The following is a 27,133-nucleotide window of genomic DNA, read 5'->3' on the forward strand; positions in this document are numbered from 1 at the left end:
TTATTGTCCTTTCCAGAAAGACTTATCATGAGAGATATATACAGGGAGACATATTATCTCATGATATGTTCAAGGTGCACCAGTCATGTTGTCATCTAGCAAGAGTTCAGGCTTGATTTACTGTAAGCTCACTTATATCTCTTTTTAGCAGTTCATAGTATTTGTAGAACTCCATCAACACATTTCCAATGACTTCATTTTTTTCTGTTTGCTTGATCCACTGTCCAGCTTTCACAACCATACCTCCAAATCAAAAATATTGTGGTAGGGATAATATTGATTGCCACACTATGCTAGTGTAAAAACAATTGTGCAAGCAGTATAGGCAAATGTGTAAACCAGTGCTTGGAAGTTACATAAATGTGGTCTAATACCGTGAGTTGTCCTATAACCAACTCATTGTATTCGAGTCAGTGAGTGTAGTATTCATTAAAGGAGCCAGTGTGCTTTAGGGTTTGAGTATTAGACTACCATTCTGGAAACCCAGGGTCAATTTCCTGCTTGGCCATGGAAACTCACTGGGTGACATTTGGAGAGTCTCACACTCTCAGCTCCAGAAAACCCTTTTGTAAGGTTTCCTTTAGGGTTGCCACAGGTTAGAAAGAGCATGAAAAGACATAACAACAACAACAGCTGACACGATTCACTGGGTCTGCAGAAGCAGCAGGGTAGGTTGCAAAACTTTGGGATCCAACATAACTACACTGTTATGTATTTGAGTTACAATACAGAAGTACAGAATGCTTTGTTAGCCTTTGTTGCTTCTGCTTCCATAAGAGGCAAATAATTATAATGATGATGACGATGATGATTTTGCCAAGGCGCCTGCTCTTGGGTCAAGGGCCATTGGTTTAAACCTGCCAAGCCAAACTAAAGCTGCAATCTATTGATGTCTCAAACTGGGAGACTGTTGCTTTAACACTGTGAGTTACATAGAAGTCTTCTGTTTCTTTACAAGTACACTAGGGTGAATATTTTGTCTAGCTGCTGGGGAAATCTTTGTCATGGACTTTGCTGACAATAGACTTAGAAGTAAAATGGTCTGCTTTTGGTGCCTGGAGGTTCTGTAGTCTATTGTTAGTTCACAATGGATTTCTATTGCTGCATTCCTGCTTTGCAAAGGTTTGTTAGCTTTTAATGACTGACAGTCTTTGACTGCAAATACCACGGTATCCTGAGTTGTTTGCTTACTACTCAAGGATTTTTTTTTTAAAAGGAGCAGCAGAAAGGAGAAAAAAGAAATATACCAATGTTTGTATGACCTATTCAGGCTTGTTGGGTTTTTTAACCCTTGGTGAAATATTTACTAAAGGAAAGAATGCAAACCTGGGAACATGCTTGTTAGCTTCACCTTTATATTCATCGGACATTTTGATCTTGGGTTTGGAGCAGGACTCCATTTTGCAGACCTAACCCAATGCCTGTATTCTATGGTCAATCAAGAATTAAAACCCAATTGAAGCAATGCCGATATTAACATTCTTTAGAAAATCCACCTTGTGCCAAAGGTCTCAGGTTCAGTCCTAAGTATCTCAGATTAAGCTTCAAATAGAAGTCCTTGAAATGATCTTGAATAACACTATGTAACAAAATTTGAAAAATTTTCTGTTCCTGGTTAGAAAGTGTTATTCCTTTTTAATTGTGTAGTACTTACTAACAAGTAGTTATTATACTTCAGAAACTTCATTTATGCGGCTACCACAAACTATGTTGAAATGGTTGAGACTCGAAAAGATATTAATTGAAAAACTATAGCAGAATGTACTGCAGGCTGTGCCACAAAACAAAGTTTTTGTATGTTTCTATTATATCACCCATCAGTAAATGACATTTATAATCCAGGGACAAAAATTGTGTTACATAGTGTAATTGTCACCAGTTGCAGAAGATACATTCTGGACTAGATGAGTCCATGGTCTAACTTCTGGTCATCCCTTATAGTAGGCAGAATAAAGCAGTTTCCTCAAGCCACAGATGTTGTAGGTTTGGCAGCTGGTCCACACCTTTGGTCCTTCAATCTGGCATTTTCTCCTACTCCAAACAAGGCTGTGACACTTTGGTATGACAGAAGCCAATCTATTCACTGCCAAGACAGTGGTTTCTGTACATGAAATACAAAAGGGAGGACACCATCTTGGCCCATAATACCTTGGCTAGTATAAGATTGTCCCTGACTTATCAACTTGGGAGCTCTTTCTGTTCAGACCAGTGTTTCAAAGAGCTGCATGAATGAGCTTTAAGGACCCCAGGTTGCCAGCATTTCATCTGTGTTAAGATTCATTTTGTCCTTTGTTCCATAGAGATCTTAACTGTGTTGAGAGAGGAGACACACATCAAGCCTCCAGCAAAATTAGCCAGCCAAGAGAATGGAGTCTCCTTGTAATGCCTTTTTATTTCCATGCAGAGAATTAACCAGTTGCTAATAAGCATATGGTCCCTAGGCCAGACGGTCCCTTTGAAAAGTTAACATGTACTCTCTTTCAGTTCCCAGTAGGGGGTAAAAAATGCGGGAGCAAATACACATAAGCACAAAAGTGGAGGAAGCAGTTATATGTCTTAGATCGAGATAGTAAGTGTGGCCATTGTTATTTAGATGGAACATACTGGAGCACTTATCTTTTAGTACACTCCATTTTCGAACTGAATACAACACTAATCGCAGGATTGAAAGCTATTGTAATTGTGCACCCTTCTAAATGCTGACAAGAATATGCAATTACATTGTTTGGAACCGAGTTTAACATCCCCTGGGTTGTATTGGCATTTGTATTTTACTTATGCATTAAAATCTGTATAAGAAACAAGGTCAGAATGCAAGAGTTATAAACACTGAACCATCCACACCTTGCAAATATATATCTCTGAAAATCCTGTAAACATATATTAAAATCAAGCAATATATATATAAAGTGAACGAATAATGGGTTCTCGTGTACTGCTTGTGAATATTGCACAAACAAAGGAAGTCTTATACTGAGTCAGACCAGAGCCTTGGTCCCTCTAAACAAGTGGTTCTCAACCTTTGGTCCTGCAGATACTTTGGGCTTCAACTACCAGAAGCCCATTCCAACACAGATATAAGACAGAGATTTTGGGTGAGTCAGTCCAAAACATCTAGAGGATCAACTTTAAAAAAAACCTTTTGTTTTCAAAAAAAGAGGGGAAAAGAAGGGAAAGATGTAAAACATCACAGAATATACTATGTAAGTTACGGAGCCATGTTAGTTCAGTAGTTCTACACATGGGTCTATTGTACTGTCAAAGATGAAGAGGTGGAGGGAGTATCTTTATACATATTTTAATCTTTAGTATAGGGAGAAGGTGAAGTAAAAGAAAAAAAATCCAACTATGACATTTTCCCTAACAAGTCAACAGATTATCCTTCAGGATCCACATTGATTTCTTTTCTTCCCCTCTCTTACAACTCTGCATAATCTTCCTTCTCTTTATTTTATGGAGGATTGACTTTTGAGAACTACTGCTCTAGACCTACCTGCCGTCAATAATGCACATTTCTTCATCCTTCATGGAGATTCTGGAGATTAACTTCAGACTTTCTTCATGGGAAGTTTGTGTTGGGCCATGAGCTACATATTTGCTCCTCTCCCTACAGCATCCAGTTTACCTCCTCTTTTGATTCTACTACTCATGCCCTTCTTGTTCTCTACCTACAACTCTTGGGCATTACCACACTCCTTTGCTCACTCTGGGCTTCCTCACTTAGTCCACAGACCTATTCTCCCTTGCAACAAAGGGAGAACAGCTAAATGTATGTAGTATTTTAATGATCGTAGTACTGAGAAGGACAAAAACCTATGCAACATAGTCGGCTCCTAGGTTCATATCTGGATTACTGGACCCCGAAATGTGTATCACCTCACTGTCTCTGCTAGTTACTATGGAAGATGGATATATACTCCTTTCACTACAACAGACATTATGTTCCTATATACTAGATAGACAGGAGTATTTTGATGTAGACATGTGCTTGATGAACTTCCCATGGGTGTTGCGGTGGGCATGGTGGTAACAGAATACTGAACTCGGTAGGGCTTTCATCTGTTTTATTAGAGAATGTCTTCTGTTCTTACCTTGGATGGAATTAAATTCAGAGAGAACAGATTTATGAATGGTTTATTAGTCATAATGGCTACAGGGCACTTGCTGATTCAAAAAGAATATGTGCCTCTCAATGACTGTCGCTGGGGTGCCGCAGCCTTCAGGTCCTGCTTGAAGCCCGGTCTTATGGGCTTCCTGGAGGCGTTTGAGAAGCCACCATGGAAAGCAGCACCTGGCAGGCATAGACTGGCCCTTGATCTGATGCAACAAGGCTCATCAAATATTCTTAAACCAGCCAGGGCTCCTTTTTAGTGTTCGCCCAAGATTTTACAATCCTTGCTAAGCGTTGGCTGCCCCCAAACTCTCCCCGTTATTATTATTATTTGTTTGCAATGTGTGTGTTACTTCTGTGGGGGATAGAAGGGTCTTGCCACAGTGTGCTTACTACCACACTATGTTTAAACACATTGTAAAGTGGATGTAATTGTAAACACACTGAGGGATATAATTACATGTAGCAGATTTAGCTGCTAATTCTTTGCCTTTCTCTCCCTCTCTCTCCCTCTCTGCATTTTATCAACATAATTATATTTTTTTAAAACTCAGACTAACACCCTGAAATTGACAAGCATCCATTATAAGCATAAACTTGTTCTCTAAATTGAAAAACAATACACGCCGGGTTTCTGTGTGCCCATTGTCATATGGAATGGCTTTGTTCCGTAAGAGGGAAAAGCTAATGATTTTGAAACAGCAGGTGACAAAACACATTCTTTTTTTTCGTGCTTTCTCCTCTTATCAGTTTGTTGATGAAGTCATTATGAACTGGGGTCCAGGATGGGGTAGTTCTTATTTTTAGCAGATAGACTTTTAATGAGTTCTATTGTGCCGTCAGTCATGTTGATTCGCTTACACTTCTCTCTCTTTCTTTTTTCCTTTCTTTTCATTCAGAAACCCCCAGTATTGAAAAGCTACTATCAAAAGATTGGAAAGACAAGCTTCTTGCCATGGGATCAGGGAACTTTGGAGAAATAAAAGGTAAACCTCATTACAATTGATTGGAAGGGATGTTAAGAAAAAAGTAAATTGGAATATGTGTGATGTTGATTATCACAAATGAAGCTCACATACTTTTGCTCCTACTGTTTTGCTTTTCTTCATTGGAGGGAGGGAGGAGATGTCTTCTGGACTAGTTCTGTTATAGCTATAGGGGAAGGAATCAGAGAATTGCCCCAACCAAATAAAAATTCTGACCCTCCCATGCAATTTTTCTTCACTCGCTAAGTTTCTAACATTGCAGTAATTTTTAACATTGCAGTGGTTCTCCATATCCATGGATTCTGCATCCTTGAATTCAACCATCCATGGATTTTGGGGTCCTCGAAGCATTCCCCTGCAAGAAGCCAAGGGATCAGTGTACTTTACATGAGCAGTTTGAAAGAGTTTAGGCAACCAAAGGAAAAGGGATGGCAAAGTTAGCAGGGGAATGCAAACACAACAAATAGAAGAATTCTGTGTGCATATGAATTGAGTGTCACACTCCTCAATGAAAAAAGTTTGGGGACCCAAGAGAATTCCATGAGGAAACATTTTGTAACTGGAAGAGAAAACCTCATATCGCTCAACAGGGTCATAGCCAAAAAATAAATAAATAAATGTGGTGGTGGTGGTGGTGGGGTTGAAACATTTTTTTAGCGAATCATGAAGAATAGTTTCATAACGCAAAATAATTTAGAAATCAGGCTCCATCAGTAAACTTCAGTGGACACTCAAGACAGATAAATTTCAGTGGACACTCATTGGAATTTGGTTAATCAGTTAAAATTCATGAGTAAACCAGGTTTAAAAAAAAAACCTGAAAAATTGCAGCCCCCCCTTGGCTACAGCCCTGTTGCTCACCCCATCCCATAGATATATTCCATGCTAAAAGTGGGCAGAGTATTTCTATTGCAACGCAAACTGCCCAAAGCTCAGCATCAGTATTCAATGCGTTATTAATTTGCAGGGTTCTGTACAGACCGTGTAAGTTTACGTTATCCCTAACTATACACTATGAAGTATCACATGTAGCAGTGTTGTCTGTAGCATGTTACTTTGGCGGCTGGAACAATGAAAGGAAAGTAATAACATTTTTAGTGAAGTAACGTAACAACTTGTAATATTTTGGTGAATATAGTAAGATTTTCAAGCATTACTCCATTAAAAAAATCATTCAGGGAATTTGTTGTCCTTTCTAGCCCTTTTCTCATTTGGTTAGAGGATCAACTTTTCTCTCCTTCTCCACATCTTGTTTGACCCATTTCCTTCCCTGAACTTGAAAGTGGCCACTGCTGGAAGCTGGTAACACAAACACAAATTTTCTCAGCGTATTCAACCTTGCCTAGGAGATGCTAGGAAAGAAAACCCAAAATCTTGAAGAAAACTCTATCACTTGGGATTGCAGTGTTAAGGGAAAAAGGCACTCCACAAACATATTTTTTTTTATTTATTTATTTGTATCATTGCTTGAGTTCCTTGTGTTCAAGCTCGCTATGGGATGTATTGAAGGGGAGAAACAGCTATGAAAATTGATGTTCTTTAACTTATGTTTGCTCTTAACCGATGGATGTTGAAAACATCGATCTTCCAAGGACCAGAATCCAGAGTCAGCCTCTATGGAAACCAACCATAGTGATAGCCCACTCCAGTGATGGTCCAGCTGTAATACTCTGATCCTCTCTGTTTCTCTTCTTTCTGTTTGCTTTCCCAGTCTGTTGTGTGTGTGTCCTCTAAGCAAGTAAGCTGTGACAGAAGTAAAGAGAGGAAAGAGCTGAACCCTATTCATTTTACTGTCTCCTAGTGTGTTGGCCTGTGGATTGGGCTCAATGGCAGCTATGAAGGGAGTAGGTGGGTCTATCTATGGAAGTGTGCTGGGCGGCAAAGAGATTCCTAGAGAGAAAATGTTAATCTAAATCATGAATAACCAAATCCGCCAGTGTGGAAGGACAGCGGTATTTCTGTCTGAATCTGTATATAAATTAGCATAGGCAAATATTATGGAAATCTGTGTCGTTGTGTGACATGGGGAGGAGGTAACACAATTCCTCTTTTTCTTAATCATGTTTTCATTAAGCAGCAACCTGACTGGTAAAACAATCTGAGCTATTTTCCATCATAGGTGGCAAGAAAGCAAGAAACAATGGCTTTAGTAAATGACTTGGGGCAATGTTTTCTATTCTTTCTTTTCAAAGGAAGATGGCCAGGTTGAATGTGTTGTCGATGGCTTTCACGGCCGGGATCGCAGGGTAGTTGTGTGTTATTTGGTAGTATGGCCATGTTATTTGGTAGTATGGAAGTATTCCCTCCTGATGTTTCACCCACATCTGTGGAAGGCATCCTCAGAAGTTGTGAGATATACCTTTGAGGATGCCTGCCATAGATGTGGGCGAAACATCAGGAGAGAATACATACTGCCTGGAAAACACACAACAACCATGACTAGGTTGGCTGCCCAGAGACCTGGCATGTGGCAAACATGCTGCCGCTGGGAGCATAGAAATGTGAACACAAGCCATATTGCAGCTGTATTTGTTGAAACAACATGGAAGGTGTATGTAGGACTTGTATGCATTCACACATGTTTTAGAAAGAGAGCCTACTTCATTCTTTCTCCATGAATATGAGGTTATTGTGAAGGGTTTTCCAGCTCTTTAAGTTTTAATTAATTCGTTGATATATTTGTCTTGGCAGTGACTGCTTAGGAAAAACAGGCACCAGACACCTTGGGCCTTGCTATTTCTTTGCCCTGGAATGTGCCCAGTGCTAAAGTTCAAAAGTCTTTTGTAGAAGAGTGTGTGTATGCATGCATGTGTGTGTGTGTGTATTTGTGTGTGTATATATATATTCCCTTCATAAAAGAAAGAAAGAAATAAAAAGGGGAAAGAAATCCATACTGGCTTCCATTCCCTCTCCCACCTGCCTCCTAATCTCCCTCTCAATAGTTAGACGAGTGAGCCAGAAAGAGAAAAAGTGGAAATGAAGACAGAAAAAGAGGTCTCCAATATTGCTCTTCGGTGTACAAATCTCGCTCTGTTCCTGTCAAGTTACAATTTAATCCTACCTGGCCAAGATGATCCAGGGCCAGCTGAGCAGACACTGGGTCAGTGTGGTGCTGAATCCAACCCTCTCTCACCTTTGGAATTGACCCATATCCTCTGTCTTGATTTTGTAGTGATAGTTCCAATTGATTCCCCCCTTCCACTCTTTCATCGGCTTTTAAAATGTCTTAGAGTGGCTCAACATGAACCATTTATCCTATGGCTGAACCAAATTGGCAAATACTGCTGGATAGTTTTGACTAGCAGCTCCCTGGCTGTTGTGGAGCTGGAAGAGAATCCTGTCCATCCAGCAATGCTGAACCCAGCAAGGCTGCCAGATGGCCATCCTTACCATTCTCTTATTGTTCGTATAATCACTGCAGCCAGCAAACATGACATGACTCATTGCCTGGAGTAATATTGGTCAGGATACAGGAGGAGGAAAGTAGGACTCACTCTTTCCTTTTTCCCTTCCCTTCTCCAATTACCTTGTCACTTTGACTAGCATCAATACAGGTGATGAGCACCTGGTATTTCACACCTACAGGCCACCACAATGATGAAAAAGAGGGGGGGGGGACTAGTAAGTGTCCCTGGGCCACCTGAGCCCAGGGAGTATGGAATAGCCATGTGCGTAATTGCAGCCAGTTTTGTCTCAGAACTAGCCCAACATCCTACATGGGCCTAAAGACATGGTTTGATCTAGTTTCTTGGGAAAAATTCGAAGAAATTCACAATTTTGGTTAATGTGGTTCAAAGACACATTAACAAATCAGTGTAGCTACCATAGAGCTGATTCACCCGTGTTCAGGAGAACTGGTCAGTGCAGATGTGCTCCCAGTTTCTTCCTCCTCTTCCCTCTTCCTCCTCTTCCCTTTGAACTATTCTCAGTTGCTGCAAACTGAGTTCAAAGTGCAAAAGTAGTTTGGACTCAAGAACGCTAAGATAGCAATGGGGAGAAGAAGAAGAAAATCTTCCTTTTCTTAGTAGGCCCAAACAAAAGCAAACGGCTGCAACCTCACCTATGTTTTTTCTTCATTAATTGCTTTTGTTCTCTTGGCCATGCTATAATGTTACTTGGACATGCAGAGAGGAGAAAATGGGCTAAAGAAGCTCACCTCTACTTCACAAACATTCCAGTGATCTTTCTGGGGTTTTTTCCTTCTGAAACATTGGAAGAGAATATGAATTACTCCTGCTTACATTATTAAATGAGATTTAGAAGAAACAACTGCAACTAATTTTCAATGAAGAGATAATAACCCTATAACCCACAGTGGAGTTGACTGTGGCAGAAAGTAAGATGTGGGGAATTGGCAAATTAGCACTCATACAAAGCTGCAATGAGGCAATGGACCAAGATGTCTTGTTTATTGTGTCAGAACCTACAATTAAAAATTGTAGGGCTTTGAGGAACTAATTTTGCAATGCCAAGACTACTCAGAAGTAGGTTGCCATTGTCATCTTCTGCAATATAACCTACAGCACCTAATATTTCATGGTGGTCCTCCTCAAAGCACTAATCAGGTCTGAGCCTTGAAGTTCATATAGGATCTGGTTTGTACTAGACCCTAAAACATGATGTTTCATCCCTAGCCTAACTTTGTGCCAAAATTCTGGCTGTGTCCCTGAGCTAATGGAAGTTTAGACCTAGCATAACTGGGCTTCACCTTCATCTATAACATTTCCTTTCCTTTTTGGCACTTCTGCTGGCAGATTCTTAATAGCCAAACAGTTTTACCAACATATTGCTCTATCAGCCAATTCTCTCTTGGCAGAGTTCTGAGACCAGTTGGCAGAAGACAGTTCTACTGGTAGAAGAACCTTGTGCCTAATCCTATTTTTTTTTATAACCAAGTCATCATTGAATTAGGATTATGTTGCTCAGAGGCAATCCACAAATTGGCATCCTTCACTGATTTCCCTTCCTCAGATTTGCAAAATATTATAGAGCATATAGCAAGAGTAATCTCATGCCATGCCATAATTCCATCTAAAGCCCTACAAATCCCAGGAATGAACCTGATGGATGGATGTCAAAGCGTTATACCCGTGTAACATAGGTATACCTATTTTTCCCTCATTATAGTGTGAGAAGAAAGATCTGTGATTTGCATGTATTCCTGGGGAAGAAATCCCTTCTTTTTCCCTTATGTTTTTGCCAATAGAGGATCAATTATACTGAGAGAAGAGTCACTCTCATGTCCTCAGTACTTGAAGGCTTCTCCTGCTAAAACAGTAAGATCTCCTTCAGTCAAGGGAATTCTATTGATATTTGTTCTCTTGCACACTCTCACCATTATATGCTTTGCAGAATGCCAAGAGGGGAGGATGGCATCATCCTTATAACCATGCCAATCCAATAAAATGGACCCATTGGCATGGGGAGCCAGCCAAACAAACTCACATTGGACACAATTGATTTCGGGATTTACGGAGCAAGATATGTTGTGATGGGGTTGACCAAGCACATCTAAAAACACCAGCTCATGCCTTAGAATCTACAGTTTCAACTGTTTAACACTAATTCACACATATTTGTGTGTGTTTTAACCACACAGATATGTTCTGACACATCTGTTCACAGATATACCCACACGTGTGCATTTCTCTGTGTGCACTTATATTCTTAAGGAACAATGCCAAATTTTGTAAATAACGTCATAAATCTGCTTTCTGAAAGAGTTTTAAATTTGGCAAATAACTTTTGTAAATAACTTCGTAAATCTTCTCTCTAGAAGTTTTTATCTGTGCAAGATCATGCTTTCCTTTCTTATTCAGTCACAAAGGTATTGATCACTTTTCTTAAGGAAAGAAGAGAGAGAGAAAAGAGAGAGCACGAATCGTTTTTTCAAAACATTTTTGATAGAAACACATTTGGATTTATAATGCAGTTTATGGAATTTTTTTAAGCAGAGTTGTTTAAGGTTGATGGCACATCAGGTTCCCATATCTCTAGCAAAGGAATAGAAAGATTCTGTATTGTACAATAAATGGCTTTTTTATTTAAAACATACACACAATATTCAGGAAACACTTGTGAGCAGGAAGGTACAACTGTGCCATTTTAACCTTGCTTGTTGTGATGATGAACCTGGGTATACATTGTTATCTTGAAAGAGGTTGTCATTGCATAATGCAAATGTAGAAGAATGTCTCAACATATCAAGATGTCCCCTTGTCTGTCATCTGTCATCAATTTTTTTTATTATTTGGTAGATTTTATATTGGTAGGATTTGGGGGGGGGGGGGGCTGTGCTGCAAAAACATTGCTTTTGTGCATACACCCCTCCCCAGAACTTCCTAATATGTTTATGCACGAAACTGTGACTTTGTGTAAAAAGTGTATGCAGAAATACATTATTCACAATATAAAGTACTGAAACGTGAAAAGTTATTAAGCAGTTATCAGTCAGTTGAAAGACAAATGAGATATCAAAATGTCACGTTATGCTGAATGAAATTACATTTTCCCTGAAGACATAGTTTTACAGTTTGAAGGTAGTCCTAGATTCCTTCTGGACACTCAGGTTTCAGTGATGTCTAGGTAGGCACCAATTGTGCCCATTTGTAGAAATGCTTAACTTGGTCATGGTGACACATGCTTCAGTTACATCCCATTTGGATTAATATAAGAAACTTCACTTGGGGCCACCCTGAAAATGTTGGTTGGTCCAAGGAGCTGCAGATAGTTATAGAGTGCATACAATTCACCTCTTAAAACCATGCCACTAGCTCCACTGTATCTGTTTCCAAACACAATTTAAAATTATCCATAAAGACCTATATGGCTTGGATCCTAGCTGTATAAAGGACTGTGCAATACAGTATGAACTTCTCTTTAGAAGGTAGTGGAATCTCCATTTCTGGACAGAGTTGGGATAGATATATTTCAAGTGGGTTTTAGTTATGTGGAGGCCCGGTGGTGCAGCAGGTTAAACCTCTGAGCTGTTGAACTTGCTGACCAAAAGGTTGGTCGAACCCTAGCAGTTTGAAAGCATTCAAATGTGAGTAGATCAATAGGAACCATACCAGCAGGAAGGTAACGGCGCTCCATGCCGTCATGCTGGCCACATGACCTTGGAGGTGTCTATGAACAATGCTGGCTCTTCAGTTTAGAAATGGGGATGAGCACCAACCAGAGTTGGACACGACTAGACTTAACATCAGGGGAAACCCTTACATTTACCTTTACCTTAGTTATGCATTCTTGATAACTAACTAGATGGCCTTGAAGTCCCCTTCCCATTTTTAAGATTCTGTAATTCTAATGAGAAAGAGGTCTTCTCAATGATTGATCCCATGCTCTGAAACTCCCTTCCTAAAGAGGATAGATTTGTTTTCTGTGTTTCAGAGACAGATAAAGACGCTTCTATTCCAATACACTTTTAGGAACTGACTGTTTTACAAAAAAAGGGGGCTTGTACTTTAAAGTGCTGTTACACTTTTGTGCCTTGCATTTAAATTAATGGTTTGAATGCTTTTAATTCTATAAACTGTTTAATGCTATTTTAAACACAACTTTTGTATGTTTTCAGCTTAGTCTTTTTAAAGTTGTATTTCTTTTTATTTTGTTAAGCTGGTAGCTTTGGCAAAAGGCAGGCCATAAACTAATATAGCACAGTATAAAAAGTACACAAATTCTTGCAATCTTTCCCAGAAGAAAGAATACTTTTTTTGCAATTCTTTCTTCTTGCATGTGAGACTGAAATAGAACAGACCCATATATTATGCGAGAAATTAATCCCAGGACATTCGATAAGATTTTTACGTATAATCCAGAACTATATTTTTCCTACCTGAAATAAATAATAATGGTCATTTAGCTAAAGCACCTGAGGACCTAGCAATGCCTAGAGAAGTTTCTCCCTAGGCCTCCAGTATGATGATCAATTTATACTTGAACCTATGGCAGAAGTTGACTGTAGAATTGTGCTGTGAACCTAGAGAAAATACTTTTCTTAGACTTGCTAGACTTTCCTACATAATTTTGAGGTATTTGGAGTTCTAACTGATATCACATTCAACAAGCTTGCATAACATGTGGGCCTTTTATGTCATGATTTACTACCAAGTCATAGGTGTTGGAGGAGGAGGACATTGCTCTCCCTCCAACCAAATAGGTTTCCTTCCTATGAATCAGTTTCCTAAATCTCTAGCAAAACAAGGTGAGCCATTGAAAATTGTTCATACCTTGAGCAATTTGATATTTGATATTTTAACTTTTCATAGAATCAGAATTGGACCACAAGGACCATCCTGTCCAACCCCATTCTGCCATGCAGAAAGACACAATAGAAGCATCCAGCCTTTGTTTAAAAACCTCCAAAGAAGACAACACACTTTGGGGCAGCAGGGTATACAACTGTCGAATGACTTTTACTATCAGAAAGTTCTTAATGTTTGGGAGCAACTTGAATCCATCCCTCTCTATCTTGGTCACTAGAACAGCAGAAAACAAGCTGGGTCCATCTTCACATGGCATCCTTTCAAATATTTAAGCATGGCTATCTTATCGCTTCTAAACCTCTTCTCCAAGCTCCCTAAGCTGCTCTTCCATGGGCTTGCTTTCCAGACCTTTGATGATTTTGGTTGCTCTTCTCTGGACACATTCCAGCAAGATAATTTATCCTGCTCCTTTTCTTTGGATGTCTTAACTGTATCTCTAAATGCTCAACTGAATTGTATGTATATTACTGCAATACTAGGAATTTGAGGACTGAAGGGAAATTTTTATTTGAGGGACAGAATTCATATTTGGTGGGCAGCTCCCTCATTTTGTCCTCCCCTCTAATAGCTACATCCCTCCCTGCACCTACTGCATATGTCGTATGCAGGTACAAGACTGTTCAACATGACTGGAAGATGTGAATGCAATGACTTTGTGTGTTACTACAAGAAATTTACAATCATTGGATTATTGTGGGGCAGTAATATGATCACTCTCCTCTTCACACATTCACTGTGTCCATTTTATGAGTGGTGAGAGATTTCTTCATTCCTTAAAAGTTTGGTATTCCCAAGTCAGAACAGCACATATTCTACCCAAATATGCCATGGAAATTCTGCTGCAAGCAAAAATGTATAGTAGATTTGGAGATTCCTCCTCAGGCAAACCATCTGAGGAACTTTGAAGGGAAGCCAGAACAGTTTTGATGAGAAATTTCTCTGGGGAATTTTTCCTATTTCTTATAGCACTCAACTCTGGCTGCAGTAGGGAAAAAGGGAGAACATGGGTTTACTATACTTTTGTGCTAGACTGGTTTCCAACTAGAGATCGGAAGAAGGGAGGTATGTTTAGACAGCCTATTTTAGAAAGGTGAGGGGCAATTAAGTGTGCGCTACAAATTCTACATTTAATAGTTTGGGTTCAAAACTGAGCGAAGAATAGGTGAGAAAAACATGACATTGAATACAATGCCGTAGCATGGCACCAAGAGCGGCTCTTTAACTGGTGATTGATATTCACAATTCCCATAAAGCACCTAGCAGTGATGCTATTCAGCAATCTAGCACCTAATGTAGATATTTTCATCTCCTTGATGAAAAAGACTTGATTAAAAAACATTTATTAAATGTTTAAACGTGTCCTGAAGCTTGGGGAATCTAGCAGAAATGAAGGAGAAAGAAGCAATATTTTTCAAGACAATTAATTTGTATGAAAATACAGTAGAGTCTCACTTATCCAACATAAAAGGGCCAGCAGAATGTTGGATAAGTGAATATGTTGGATAATAAGGAGGGATTAAGGCAAAGCCAATTAGACATCAAATTACATTATGATTTTACAAATTAAGCACCAAAACACCATGTTTTACAACCAATTTGACAGAAAAAGCAGTTCAATACACAGCAATATTATGTAGTAATTACTTACTGTATTTACGAATTTAGCTCCAAAACATCACAATGTATTGAAAAGATTGACTACAAAAACATTGACTGCTAAAAGGCAGACTGCGTTGATCAATCCAGAACGTTGGATAAGCGATTGCTGGATAAGTGAGACTCTACTGTACATGTGGTATTTTGCATAGAAAACTATATTTCGTGCAACTTCAGCATTATGTATATAGGAAAACAGTTTTCTGCAAAAAAACAAATGAATTTCTGTACAAAAGACATCCTAAAGAGTGAATAATGGTCGAAAACTCTGTAAAAGCACATACATGCTAGTATATTGCAAACATTATTTGTTCTTGCATGCAAAAAAGAAATAAAGAAAGATTGGCAGCTGCATGATCCTCATTCCTTTAGAGGACTTCTGGTGGAGAAAAAAAATCTGGTCACTTGCAAATGGGGCATAATAGTATGAGAATGCAGCTTGGCCCAAGGATATAAACAAATTAAACTGTTTTGAGTTTTTCTTCTTCTGGAGGAGTCTAGCATGTTTTCTTGTTTCTCTGATGTTATTCCTTTGAAAACATGTTATGTGGATGCTGCCAATTATTCCTGGAACAGAAATTCTGAATGTGTTTCTCTTCCCAAAGTTACTGGCATACAATGCACTGGTTGACACCAAGACATCTGCAAGGGAATACTGTGGCAGGAATGGCAGAAAACACATTGTGCTAATAGATTCTTACCTGTGAAGAGTTATTTGAGAAGGCCTTGATGGGCGGGTATTTTTCTTAGCCATTGCATTACATTGTACAATGTAAAGCACACACATATATCAAAATTTAACAGGCATTCCTTTTTTTAAATCTATACCCTGCAGTCTGATCCCATGCATGCTTTCTTGCCCTAAAATAAATCCTGTTGTTGCAAAGGGGAATTCTTGGAATTTTATGTAAGAAATGGTAGCAGTAGTGGAAGCAAATTAAATGTCCATCACAAATCTTTTTTCCAAAACCATTTGTTTTTGAAAGAGTAAAAAGACAGTTGAAATATCATATATGATATCTTTCATGGATTTATAAAATATAATGCATAGTCAAGAACAGTTTACAAGTTTAATACAAAAGTTTTGATATATTAACTCTTGGTGTGGCTTAGAAATGACATTTTCTCTGTATTGCCCTTGTGTTTCCTTGTGGAGAGAGGGCAATACTCTCCACAATAAATAATAATAATAATAATAATAATAATAATAATAATAATAATAATAATAATAGCCACGTTCGGGGCCAGAGCATGAACAAGTTACCATGCTCAAAATCTCTAATTCAGAATGACCATGTTGGGGAGCAAACTCCACAACTTGTCATTTTCTCTCTTCTCTCACTATACCCTTTGTTCTCAGCTTACTTTGGTTACTCCAAAAATCCTGCTATTTATCTGAAAATTGTTGGATGATATGTCACTCTCAAAACCTTTGTTTCATGCTATCTGACATTGATCTTAATGTATTTCTTTCTGTTTTCTGCACTTTGGTGAAAATGGAGTGAGTGAATTTTCCCATTATGTTTAAATCCACACCTTTGATGGTTTGTTCAGGATGGTTCTTGCAATATAGAAAGTCATTCACATGTTACTTCCATTCTGTTTCTGCAGCAGTTTGCAAATTTGTTTATAAAAGGTCCTCTTCGAAATTAATGTGCATTTTCAAATGAATATCTCCCACTATACACATTTGTGTGAAATTGTTCCTACTTCATCAGTTTCTTTACCATGACATATATTTGGAACTGGTATTTGCCCACTATTTCTCCTGGTGCTCTTATACCAGTCCAAACTCTCTCATATACCCACTCACATACACACACAAACACACACAAAAGTATTTTATGTTGGACGACATGATTGTAACATGTAGCATGTAGTTTAGTTTAACTCCAAATAATAGTTTTCCGTTGAGGTCTTAGCAAATTGGAAGACTTTGTGTCACTAGGACAAAAATGTGCCCTCCGTCTTACCCATTTATAATCGGTTTTTACTTGGAGAATGTCACTGTAGCAACTTGGGATTTAAAGGAACACAACGGAAAGCAGAAATTGTGGCCTCAACATGCCTAATCTTAGCTTATTAAATCCCCATCAGCCTGAAATAGACATTTATTTGAAAGACATGGCTCAGTATCATGGAGCATAGAGGACATCACTAACAGGTACTTATGTCATACTGTGCCTGACATATGACAGGACTCTGTTTGCAGAAAACTAAAGCCCCTGCATGCGTGTCTCACCAAGATGGGGCTGGGGGGTTCTCTTCGGAGAACACTCTTACAACTGCCAATAATGGATTAAGAGAAATAATCCATTCAGTGATACTATAGCTCATCAGCGACCGTGAATTAAAGACATATGTTATGTAGATTCAATGTATGGATTAAAAAGGATAATCTGTTAGGTGACATACAGAATCTTGAGATAAGTGGGCTAGGCAGATTCTGTATATGGATTGCGGCAGATAATTCCATTTAAGTAACACTGGACAAGTTGGAAGACAAGGAAGATAGGAAGGGGGGCAGCACTGTGGTTAGGAAGGGTAATCCACTGTGTGACACTTGGGATCTTGTAATCAGGAAACGGGAGACAAGAAAGCTAACGGGTTCAGCACATTTTGCTTTGGAGGAGGCAGAGGAGGGAAAAGCCATGGTAAGGAGATTACTTTATAGGACAAATATTGGTTTTAAACCTTCGCTTAATACAGCACAGATTCCCCAGGAGATGTTGTAAAGCAGCATGCCCGCTTAGTAGCTTTTTAATTTTATTTATTTATTGCTGCATATTTTTGCCAGATGTGTCAGAATGACTGGGTTCTCTTTGAATAAGAGCTTTGGTTTTGTGTTTTGTTTAAAAAAAAAACAGGAAGGGAGGAGGAGGAGGAACAGAAAGATTCTTAAACAAAGGAGATAAGGGAGATGTGATTATTTGTCACTCGTGATACATGCAGTGTTTACTGCAACCCATGCTGTTTCTTCTGTCTTGGCTTCTTTTTAACGTATTTGGAATTGCTAAGAGTAGGCATCTGTTGTTGGCAGGTTCTGGGCTTAAGACTATTTCCAAAGCATCAGGAAGGTGAGGGATGTATGCAAGGACTTCCCCAACATTGCACAAAGGAACCTCACTTGAAAGAAGAGACCTTGGAGATACGACAGGAGGACTAAAATGCCATGTGTCCAAAACATAAGATCATGTCAGTCATTAAATGTTTTTTCAATAGTTAACACATTGCTTCTTTCTCATGTGTAAGAATTTGAGTGATACATTGTTAGCAGATTAATTTGAACCCTAACATTGTTTCTGTTTGGGGGTTGGGGGATAAATTTAAATTAAAAATGGCCCAGTTTCCTCTCAGTAACATTTTTAAAACCACAAGTAGACCCTTTTTGCTTCGAGAATATCTAAAATGGTCATACTTGTAATATTTTTACTATTTTATTTATCGTGTCAGAAGTGAATTGGGGGTACTGTTATAATGATTTTTTTTTTTAAAAAAAGCACAAAGTTAGAAAATTTGATATTATACTAGATTTTCTTTGACCAGAATCTGGCCACTTGGAGTGCCTCTGGTGTTGGTGTGAGAAGGTCCTCCACTGTGCATGTGGCAGGGCTCATGTTGCATTGTAGTGAGTGGTCTGTGGTTTGCTCTTGTCCACACTCGCAGTCATGGACTTCACTTTGTAGCCCCATTTCTTAAGATTGGCTCTGCATCCCATGGCGCCAGAGTACAGTCTATTCAGCACCTTCTAGGTTGCCCCATCTTCTGTGTGCCCAGGAGGGAGTTTCTTATCTGGTATCAGCCACTGATTGAGGTTTCGGGTTTTAACCTGCCACTTTTGGACTCCTACTTGTTGATGTATTCCTGTGAGTATCTCTGTTGAACTTAGAAAGCTTTTTCCTGATTGAAGATATTGGCATGCTGGCTGATATCCAAACAGAGGATGGGCCAGAGATGTCACTGCCTTGGTCCTTTCATTGCAGGCTTCTACTTCCTGGGAGATGTCAGCTGGTGCAATGCTGGCTAAACAGTATAATTTCTCCAGTGGTGTGGGTGTAGACATCCTGTGATAATGTGGCATGTCTCATTAAGAGTCACATCCACTGTTTTAATGTGCTGAGATGTATTCCACACTGGGCATGCGTAGCAGCAGAGTAGCAAAGTGCAAGGGCAGATGTCTTCACTGTATTTGGTTGTGATCCCCAGATTGTACTTATAATTCAATTGGCTAAAAGGAATACCAGGTTTGAGCATTGAACGATGATGTTGGAGACCAGGATTTGATTCTCTCATACCATGGAATTCACTGAATGACTCTGGGTGAATCATATACTTTCAGCTTCTGAAAATGGCCTCATAGGTTCACCTTAAAGGTAAAGGTAAAGGTTTTCCCTGACGTTAAGTCCATGCATGACTGCATGGAGTGCCGTTACCTTCCCGCCGGAGTGGTACCTATTGATCTACTTACATTTGCATGTTTTCGAACTGCTAGGTTGGGAGAAGCTGGGGCTAACAGCAGGCGCTCATTCCACTCCCGGGATTTGAACTGGGACCTTTTGGTCCACAAGTTCAGAAGCTCAGCACCTTAACACACTGTGCCACCAGGAGCCCCAGATGCCATAAGTTGGAAACAATGGCAATGTCCTACTTTGCTCAAAATAAGAGATAAGGATAATGCAGGACAATTTTTTCTATATTTTTTGGCCACTGCTCTGAAAAGAAGAGAACAAAATGACCACTTTAACTCACATAGTGAGTAGAGAGTTGAAAAAACATGGAGCAACTTTCAGTTCATTTTCAAGCAAATTAATAGAAGTGAATTGACAGAAAAGGGCAATCTGGAAATGGAGGGCCCTTCTACACTGTGATATAATCCAGAATATCAAGTCAGATAATCCACATTATCTGCTTTGAATTGGATTATCTGAGTCTACACTGCCATATAATCCAGTTCAAAGCAGATAATCTGGATTTTATTCAGATGTGTAGAAGGGGCAGGCTTTGATCTGAGACATTTCTTCAAAGGGAGGCTCAACAAGGCAGAGACAGAGATACAAGCAGGTGAAGAAAGATAGGAAATTGTAGCAAGACCAATACCTATAGGTTGCCTAGATTAAAGATTCCCTTGTAAATTCCCTTTAATGCCTTATAGTCCTTGGATGAGACACTACTGTTTATGTCCTTAAAAATAATGAGCAAAAGCTATTAGATCGAGGATCTGTTATGTATTTTTATGAGTATCTTATGTTTAGAACAACCTGCCCAAGCACGATCACCAACAACAAATCCTCTGTGTTCCCAAAATCTTAGAGGGAAAAAAACCCAGTTTACATTGGCAAAGAGCACAGATTGCTTCTGTGTAGCACTGAGTTGACATGACTCACTTTGTTTTCTGTTTATTTTCATGCCTATCAGAAAGCTCTCCTCATTTTCAGCTATTTCCAGATCTTCTTGCAAACACCTTGAGAGTGTTTTGATCCTGTTTTTTTTTTCAGTGTCCCTTTCCCTCTGTTTTGCCCTCACTGACCTTGGTTCATTTGCACATACTGTCATTTAATCTGATTGGTGAAGGCAATAAGGTTGTTCTTTGTCAATAACACCATGCCGTGCTGCATCTGGTGTGATGAAATAATTTTATATACCTGTAAACCAAATTGCATGCCATTTGGGTCCAAAAGTGATGTGGGATTAGAACATAAAAGCAGTCCACTACATCAGAATTTCTCTAATCCAGTACCTCGAAGTGTTTGTTCTTAACTGCTATCAATTCAAGTTCAATTTATGGCAGCCTATAAACTGAGCCCCAGGTGGTGCAGTGTATTAAAGCACTGAGCTGCTGAACTTGTGGACCAAAAGGTTGTAGGTTCGAATCCGGGGAGCAGAGTGAGCACCCGCTGTTAGCCCCAGCTTCTGCCAACTTAGTAGTTCGAAAACATACAAGTGTGAATAGATCAATAGGTGGGAAGGTAACGGTGCTCCTTGCAGTCATGCCGGCCACATGACCTTGGAGGTGTCTATGAACAACGCCGGCTCTTCGGCTTAGAAATGGAGATGAGCACCAACCCTCAGAGTCGGACACAACTGGACTTAAAGGAAAACCTTTACCTTTATCTTTACTATAAAATGAGAGTCCTCCAAGTCACTCTGTCTTGAACATTTCTGCTTATATCTTATGGACTTAGGGATGAGATTTCTCTGAATGATTCTATGTGGAATGTAGTCTTTTCCTTTTCTTGCTGCCCTCTACTTTTCCAGGCATCACAATCTTTTTAGTAATTTTTTTCGTGATATGACCAAAGTATGACAGCCTCAGTTTAGTCATGTTGGTTTCTAGGGATTGTTCAGGTCAGATTTGATCTAGATTTATTTTTTAAACAGTCCACAGTACCTGTAGAACTCTTCTCAAACACCATGCTTCAAATGAGCTGATTTTCTTCCTATCAGTTTTCTTCACTGTCTAATTTTTGCAACCATACCTAGAAACAGAGGCGGTCCAACCGGCAGGCAATCTAGATATTTGTCTGTGGCGTCATCCTTTCGGGGACGCCATCAAGGCCCCTGGGAGGGTGGCGCCACCCTCCACCTCCTTCACTTTCGGGACGGGCCTTGCTGCCGTGGCCTGAGCCTTGCCACCATGGCCTGAGCCTTGCTGCCACGGCCTGGGCCTTGCCGTCGTGGCCTGGCCTTGTTGCAATGCAGCCTGCGCGGCCTGCCCCCACCATGAGGCCCGCGCAGCCTGGCCCCGCCTCCTGGCCATGCAGCCTGGCCATGCGTCCCGCCGCAGCTTGACCCTTCCCGCTGTGGCCTTGCCCTTTCCGCTGTGGCCTGGGCCTTGCCACTGCGGCCTGGGCCTTGCCGCCGCAGCCTGGGTCTTGCTGCCATGCAGCCCGCGCAGCCTGGCCTCACCATACACCCCACGCTGTGTGGCCCCGCCCTCCATGCCACGCAGGCCCACTCCCCGCACTGCACCACGCCACGTGGCCCTGTGGCTCCGCGCCGTGTGGCCCCGCCCTCTGCCACACAGGGGGAGGGGGGCGCAAAAATTGCCTTTGCCTACTACATTAAAATACCTAAGGACGGCTCTGCCTAGAAATGAGAAATGTAATTAAATGGACAATCCTAATTTCTGCATTCAATTATCTTTACACTTCAGGATCTTGTTTACTTCCCTCATTGTCACCTTTCCAAGTTCTAATCTTCTTATTGTTTCTTGACTGCACTCTTTAGTCTGCTCTTTTGTGTTTTCCGAGGCAGTATGGCCATGTTCCAGAAGTATTATCTCCTGATGTTTCACCCACATCTATGGCAGGCATCCTCAAAGGTTGTGAGGTATATTCTCTCATGATGTTTCGCCCACATCTATGGCAGGCATCCTCAGAGGTTTTGAAGTATATATACCTCAAAACCTCTGAGGATGCCTGCCATAGATGTGGGCGAAATGTTAGGAGAGAATACTTCTGGAACATGGCCAATACAGCCTGGAAAACACAAAACAACCCTGAGATCCTGGCCATGAAAGCCTTCGACAACATTCTTTAGTTTTTTTAATTATTTTGAACAATGTCAATGTCATCATTGTCTACTTTAATGTTATGTTAATCATCTGTAGTCCATGTTTTTGTTTTGTTTTTTACTGCTGAACTGTAAGCCTGCTTTTTCCCTTTCTTCCTTGACTTTCTTCAGTAATCATTTAAATATTTTGCTATTTTCTTCTATTACTATGATGTCATTGGCAAATGACTCACCCAAATTATCAAACATCTAAACACCTGTATTACTCACCCATGCTGCCAAACACCTGAATAGGGCTTTTCTTTCCAGTGCATTTTAATTTCCAAATTAAAAGTGCACAACATTCTATTCCTAAACAGGGTTCTCCTACAATAGAATTTTAGGTAAAACAAGTGTTATTGACATTATTGTTGTCCTATTCCTTCAAGTCATTTCTTATCTATGATGAGCCTAAGAATAACCTATTGGAAGGTTTTCTTGTGCTGTTTGTTCACAGTGACTTTGCTTTTGTCATTCTCCGGGTCTGAAAGAGCGTGGACTTGCCCAAAGTCATCCAATAGTCTTGCATAGCCAAGCAAGAATGTGAACCCTGATTCTAGTAAAACACTCAAACTACTGTACTATGGTGGCTGCCCAAACATTTAGATTTTGTTACCATCTATACTACATGTCATTAGCTAATAGTATGATATATATTTTTCCACCCAGATCATTGCCACCCTAATAAGAGACATCAGATCATTATCCAGCACTTGAACCGGGCAGTATTTATCTTCCACCATGTGTCAGGAATTGTAAAAGTAACTAGAAAATTAAAAAGCAATGAACTCATTGCTTCTTAAGTTACAATTATAATGCAGTTATTTCTGCATTACTGGGAAAAGACTTATTGTAAATCACTCATTATGTGTAAATAGGTACTTCCTGTCAACAACAACACCAACATGGGTGTCACAATAGCAGCCAGAACACCGCTATACACTCAGGTATATCCTAGATATGGAAACATGTGATGATGTTTCTCTTTGTCCAGTTATATACAGTTAGAGAACTCCTGATCTTGGGAACTATGTAATTTAACCAAGCATGGGTTGGCATTGAGCCAGACACAATTACAGATACATCTTCAGGCGTTCATGGTCAGTGTTAGAAGATCTAGAATACTTCTGGATATTAGTGTATGTTTAGGTGAAGGATTTACATGTGTAGAATTGTTTGCCACTTGTTAGCCTTTCATGTGTGCATGCAAACACTTCACTAAAGCTAAAATCTTTATTCTCTTAGGATTGTAAATCAAGCCAGTCTTATCCTGCCAGAAATTTTTCATACTGAAATAACAAAGTCTTAATGCAAAATAACATTGTTGAAATCTAGCAACAGGGGGTTGAATGAGCACTGAATATATAAATATAGATGCATTTTGTTGTTTTCTTGTCTTGTTCCATTCTTAGCATTATCTTTTTTTCCCTTGCCAAACCTTTACTTGGTTGAAACTGAGGCTGTGGTAAGTCCTTTGCCTTTTCCTACAGGACATGATAGATCACAACTGCAGAACCTGTGACTCCCAGGGAATCTATCATGTGTGACAGTTAGCTGCAACTTTTTTGCTGCCTCCATTGAATTACAACCACAGGGATGTTGTCAAGTTATCCATGGATGATGGATTCTAAGTATGCTCATGGGTTACATGTCATCCTTAGTTGAAGCACTATTTTCCATGAAATGACTCTGAAGTTCATCCCAGGACATCCATAGCAAAGATAGGAAAGCCTATATTCCTTGTGGCCCATTGCATTTATTTATTTATTTATTTATTTGTATTCTGCTCCATCTCCCCGAGGGGACTCAGGGTTGTTTACAACAACAAATTGGCAAACATTCAATGCTGGCATAACATAACAAACAAATCAAATCATAAACAATAAAATAAATATCAGGTATACTTATAGAACAACTCAAAAATAACAAACTCAAAAAAAATATCCTACTTATGTGTCCTCTGGAGCAACCCTTCCCACTCCTCCAAAACTATCCATGGCCCATTTTTTTAAATTGTGTACTCTTTTGTCAATTTCTGCCTCAAAAGCATTAGAAAGTCCGCAGATGTGTGAAATCATGTGAAAGCCCTCAACAGTGTGAAACCACTGCACATATCACAAGTACCCCAAAGCACCATACTTCCCTGAGATACCTTCATTTTCATCAGCAGTTGTCTCAAAATAGAATGTGACCTTCTTTTACAATTTTGAAAGGGACTGCAGAGAAAATTGAAGTTTTGGGGCTTCTTGTGGGGGAAATGCACTCTTATGGGGGGAGGAACAAGACGGAAATTGTCCCTTGGGCTTACAAAGTTGCCTATCCTTATATTTGGACTATTGTTCACATATAAGAGATATCATGTAAAACAAACTTGTGTGGTATGTAGGCCTACTCTGCTTTGATTTGTAATTGCAAAGGTAATACAGTAGAGTCTCACTTATCCAACATAAATGGGCCGGCAGAATGTTGGATAAGTGAATATGTTGGATAATAAGGAAGGATTAAGGAAAAGCCTATTAAATGTCAAATTCAGTTATGATTTTACAAATCAAGCACCAAAACATCATGCTTTACAACGAATTTGACAGAAAAAGTAGTTCAATACACAGCAATGTTATGTAGTACTGTAATTACTGTATTTACGAATTTAGCACCAAAACATCACAGTGTATTGAAGATTGCCTACAAAACATTGACTGCTAAAAGACAGACTGCGTCGGATAATCCAGAATGTTGGATAAGCGAATGTTGGATAAGTGAGACTCTACTGTAACAACAACAACAACAACAACAACAACAACAACTTTATACCCCTCCACCATCTCCCCGTGGGGACTCAGGGCGGCTTACAACGAGAATATGACAACAACATAGCATACAATACACACAATCCACAATGAGATTTAAAAACAATGCAATACCAGATGAAAACAACACAATAGTTACTTTAAAAACTGGAACATCAAATTGTTCTGCACAGCAGAGGGTGACTAATACATCATTCCACCAGGTCCAAGAATAGAATTAAAATGAGTAAAGAAGGAACAAGGGAACAATTTCACTTAAAGTTCTATAGAATGTAGAGTGAGGAGCAAGATAAAGTGCCATTAAGATTGTAAACATAGAGTAGATACCGAGTCAGATGGGCTATTTATTCAAACGCGCTCCGGAACATCCATGTCTTCAATTGACAGCGAAAGATGGGCAATGACGGAGCTAACCTGATCTCCCTGGGGAGAGAGTTCCAAAGATGAGCATTAATTGGTCCTCCAGCAATTTTCAAAGCACTAACCTAGTGAATTCATGTCTAATGTCGGATTTGAACTGGAAGCCATCCCTTCTCCAGAGTCCTGAAGAGATGTTGTTGGCAACAAGCAGAAGAACACGACCCAGTAGTGAAAAATCAGGGGGTGTTGCAAGGATAATGATGAATGGAGGGACAGCTTAAAAGCTTAGGTTCAAATGAGGGACATCCCTGTCAATTAGAATAACTTGAGGGGTATGTTTGGAGATATTATATTTTTGCTCATCAAGACTGACTGTCTACTTCTTCAGCCTTGAGACAAGAGGGAATGAAAAGCAGCAAACCTCTGTTTTCTTCTGTTGGCAACATGATCAGACAGAGGCATTCCTTACTGTGACAACCTGCCAATCATGAAGTTGGCTGCAAATACATTAAGCCCCAGCATTTCCTCCCTGTTTCTCTTAAAATTACAGTCTAATGTACAGTCATTCATACTATATGTAGGAGGGGTGAGGGCGTTTGGAGACAGAAAGAAAGAAAGGTGTTTTAGCAGTTACCTTGGGTAACTTAAGAAATACCACAATTTCAGCAGCTGCTGCCCCCTCTTCTTCCTCGTCCTCCTCTTCTTCATTCTTCTTATTCTTATATCCAATCTTTACACCAATATTTGAACTCAATGCATTTCTCAACTTAATGAAAAACAATAAATATGCAGTGTGATGATACTGAAATCAATAAAATTATCCAATTAAAGGAACAACTAAATCGACAACAATTGGAAAACATCCACTTTGCCATGGCTCAGTGCTATGCAATTATAGGAGTTGTAGTTTTATAAGGTCTTTTGCCTGGGAGTGCTAGTACCCCACCATACTACAACTCCCAGGACTCCATAACATTCAGCAATCAATTCTACAATGCAGACTTTTTGCTAAAAGCTCATCATGCAGTTATTTTTTAAAATTATTATTTTGCAAAATGATATGTCTCTGAATACATAGGGGGTGGAAAGAAACTATAATCATATTTTAGGGAGCCTTATTTTCCGTCTAAATTGATAGTTACACAGAATTTTCTTAGTTTGCTGTTACAGTAAGAGATGATGACTCCAGGTTGGCTCTCTTTTGTTTAAACTAATGTGTTTTTTCAACTGTTTTGTGTTTGTTGTGCAGAATATCTTGTATTTTCTCATTAATATTCCAGAGGAGCCCCCAGTGGCATAATGGATTAAAGCCTTGTGACTTGAAGGTTGGGTTGCTGATCTGAAAGCTGCCAGGTTCGAATCCCACCCGAGGAGAGCGTGGATGAGCTCCCTCTA

General features: G+C 39.6%; 1 protein-coding gene across 10 annotated transcripts in view; it reads left to right on the forward strand.

Annotated features, from left to right (window-relative positions):
* sox5 (SRY-box transcription factor 5) overlaps window positions 1-27,133 on the forward strand; it is an 824,881-nt gene that overhangs the window by 599,278 nt on the left and 198,470 nt on the right. For all 10 annotated transcript variants that reach the window (XM_062983191.1, XM_062983193.1, XM_062983192.1 and 7 more), the window contains one exon: window positions 5,011-5,097. In XM_062983191.1, coding sequence (XP_062839261.1) covers window positions 5,011-5,097 — 87 coding nt within the window. The remainder of the gene's footprint in view (window positions 1-5,010; window positions 5,098-27,133) is intronic.

The sequence above is a fragment of the Anolis carolinensis genome, chromosome 5 (genome assembly GCF_035594765.1).
Source record: "Anolis carolinensis isolate JA03-04 chromosome 5, rAnoCar3.1.pri, whole genome shotgun sequence".
Classification (NCBI taxonomy): domain Eukaryota; kingdom Metazoa; phylum Chordata; class Lepidosauria; order Squamata; family Dactyloidae; genus Anolis; species Anolis carolinensis.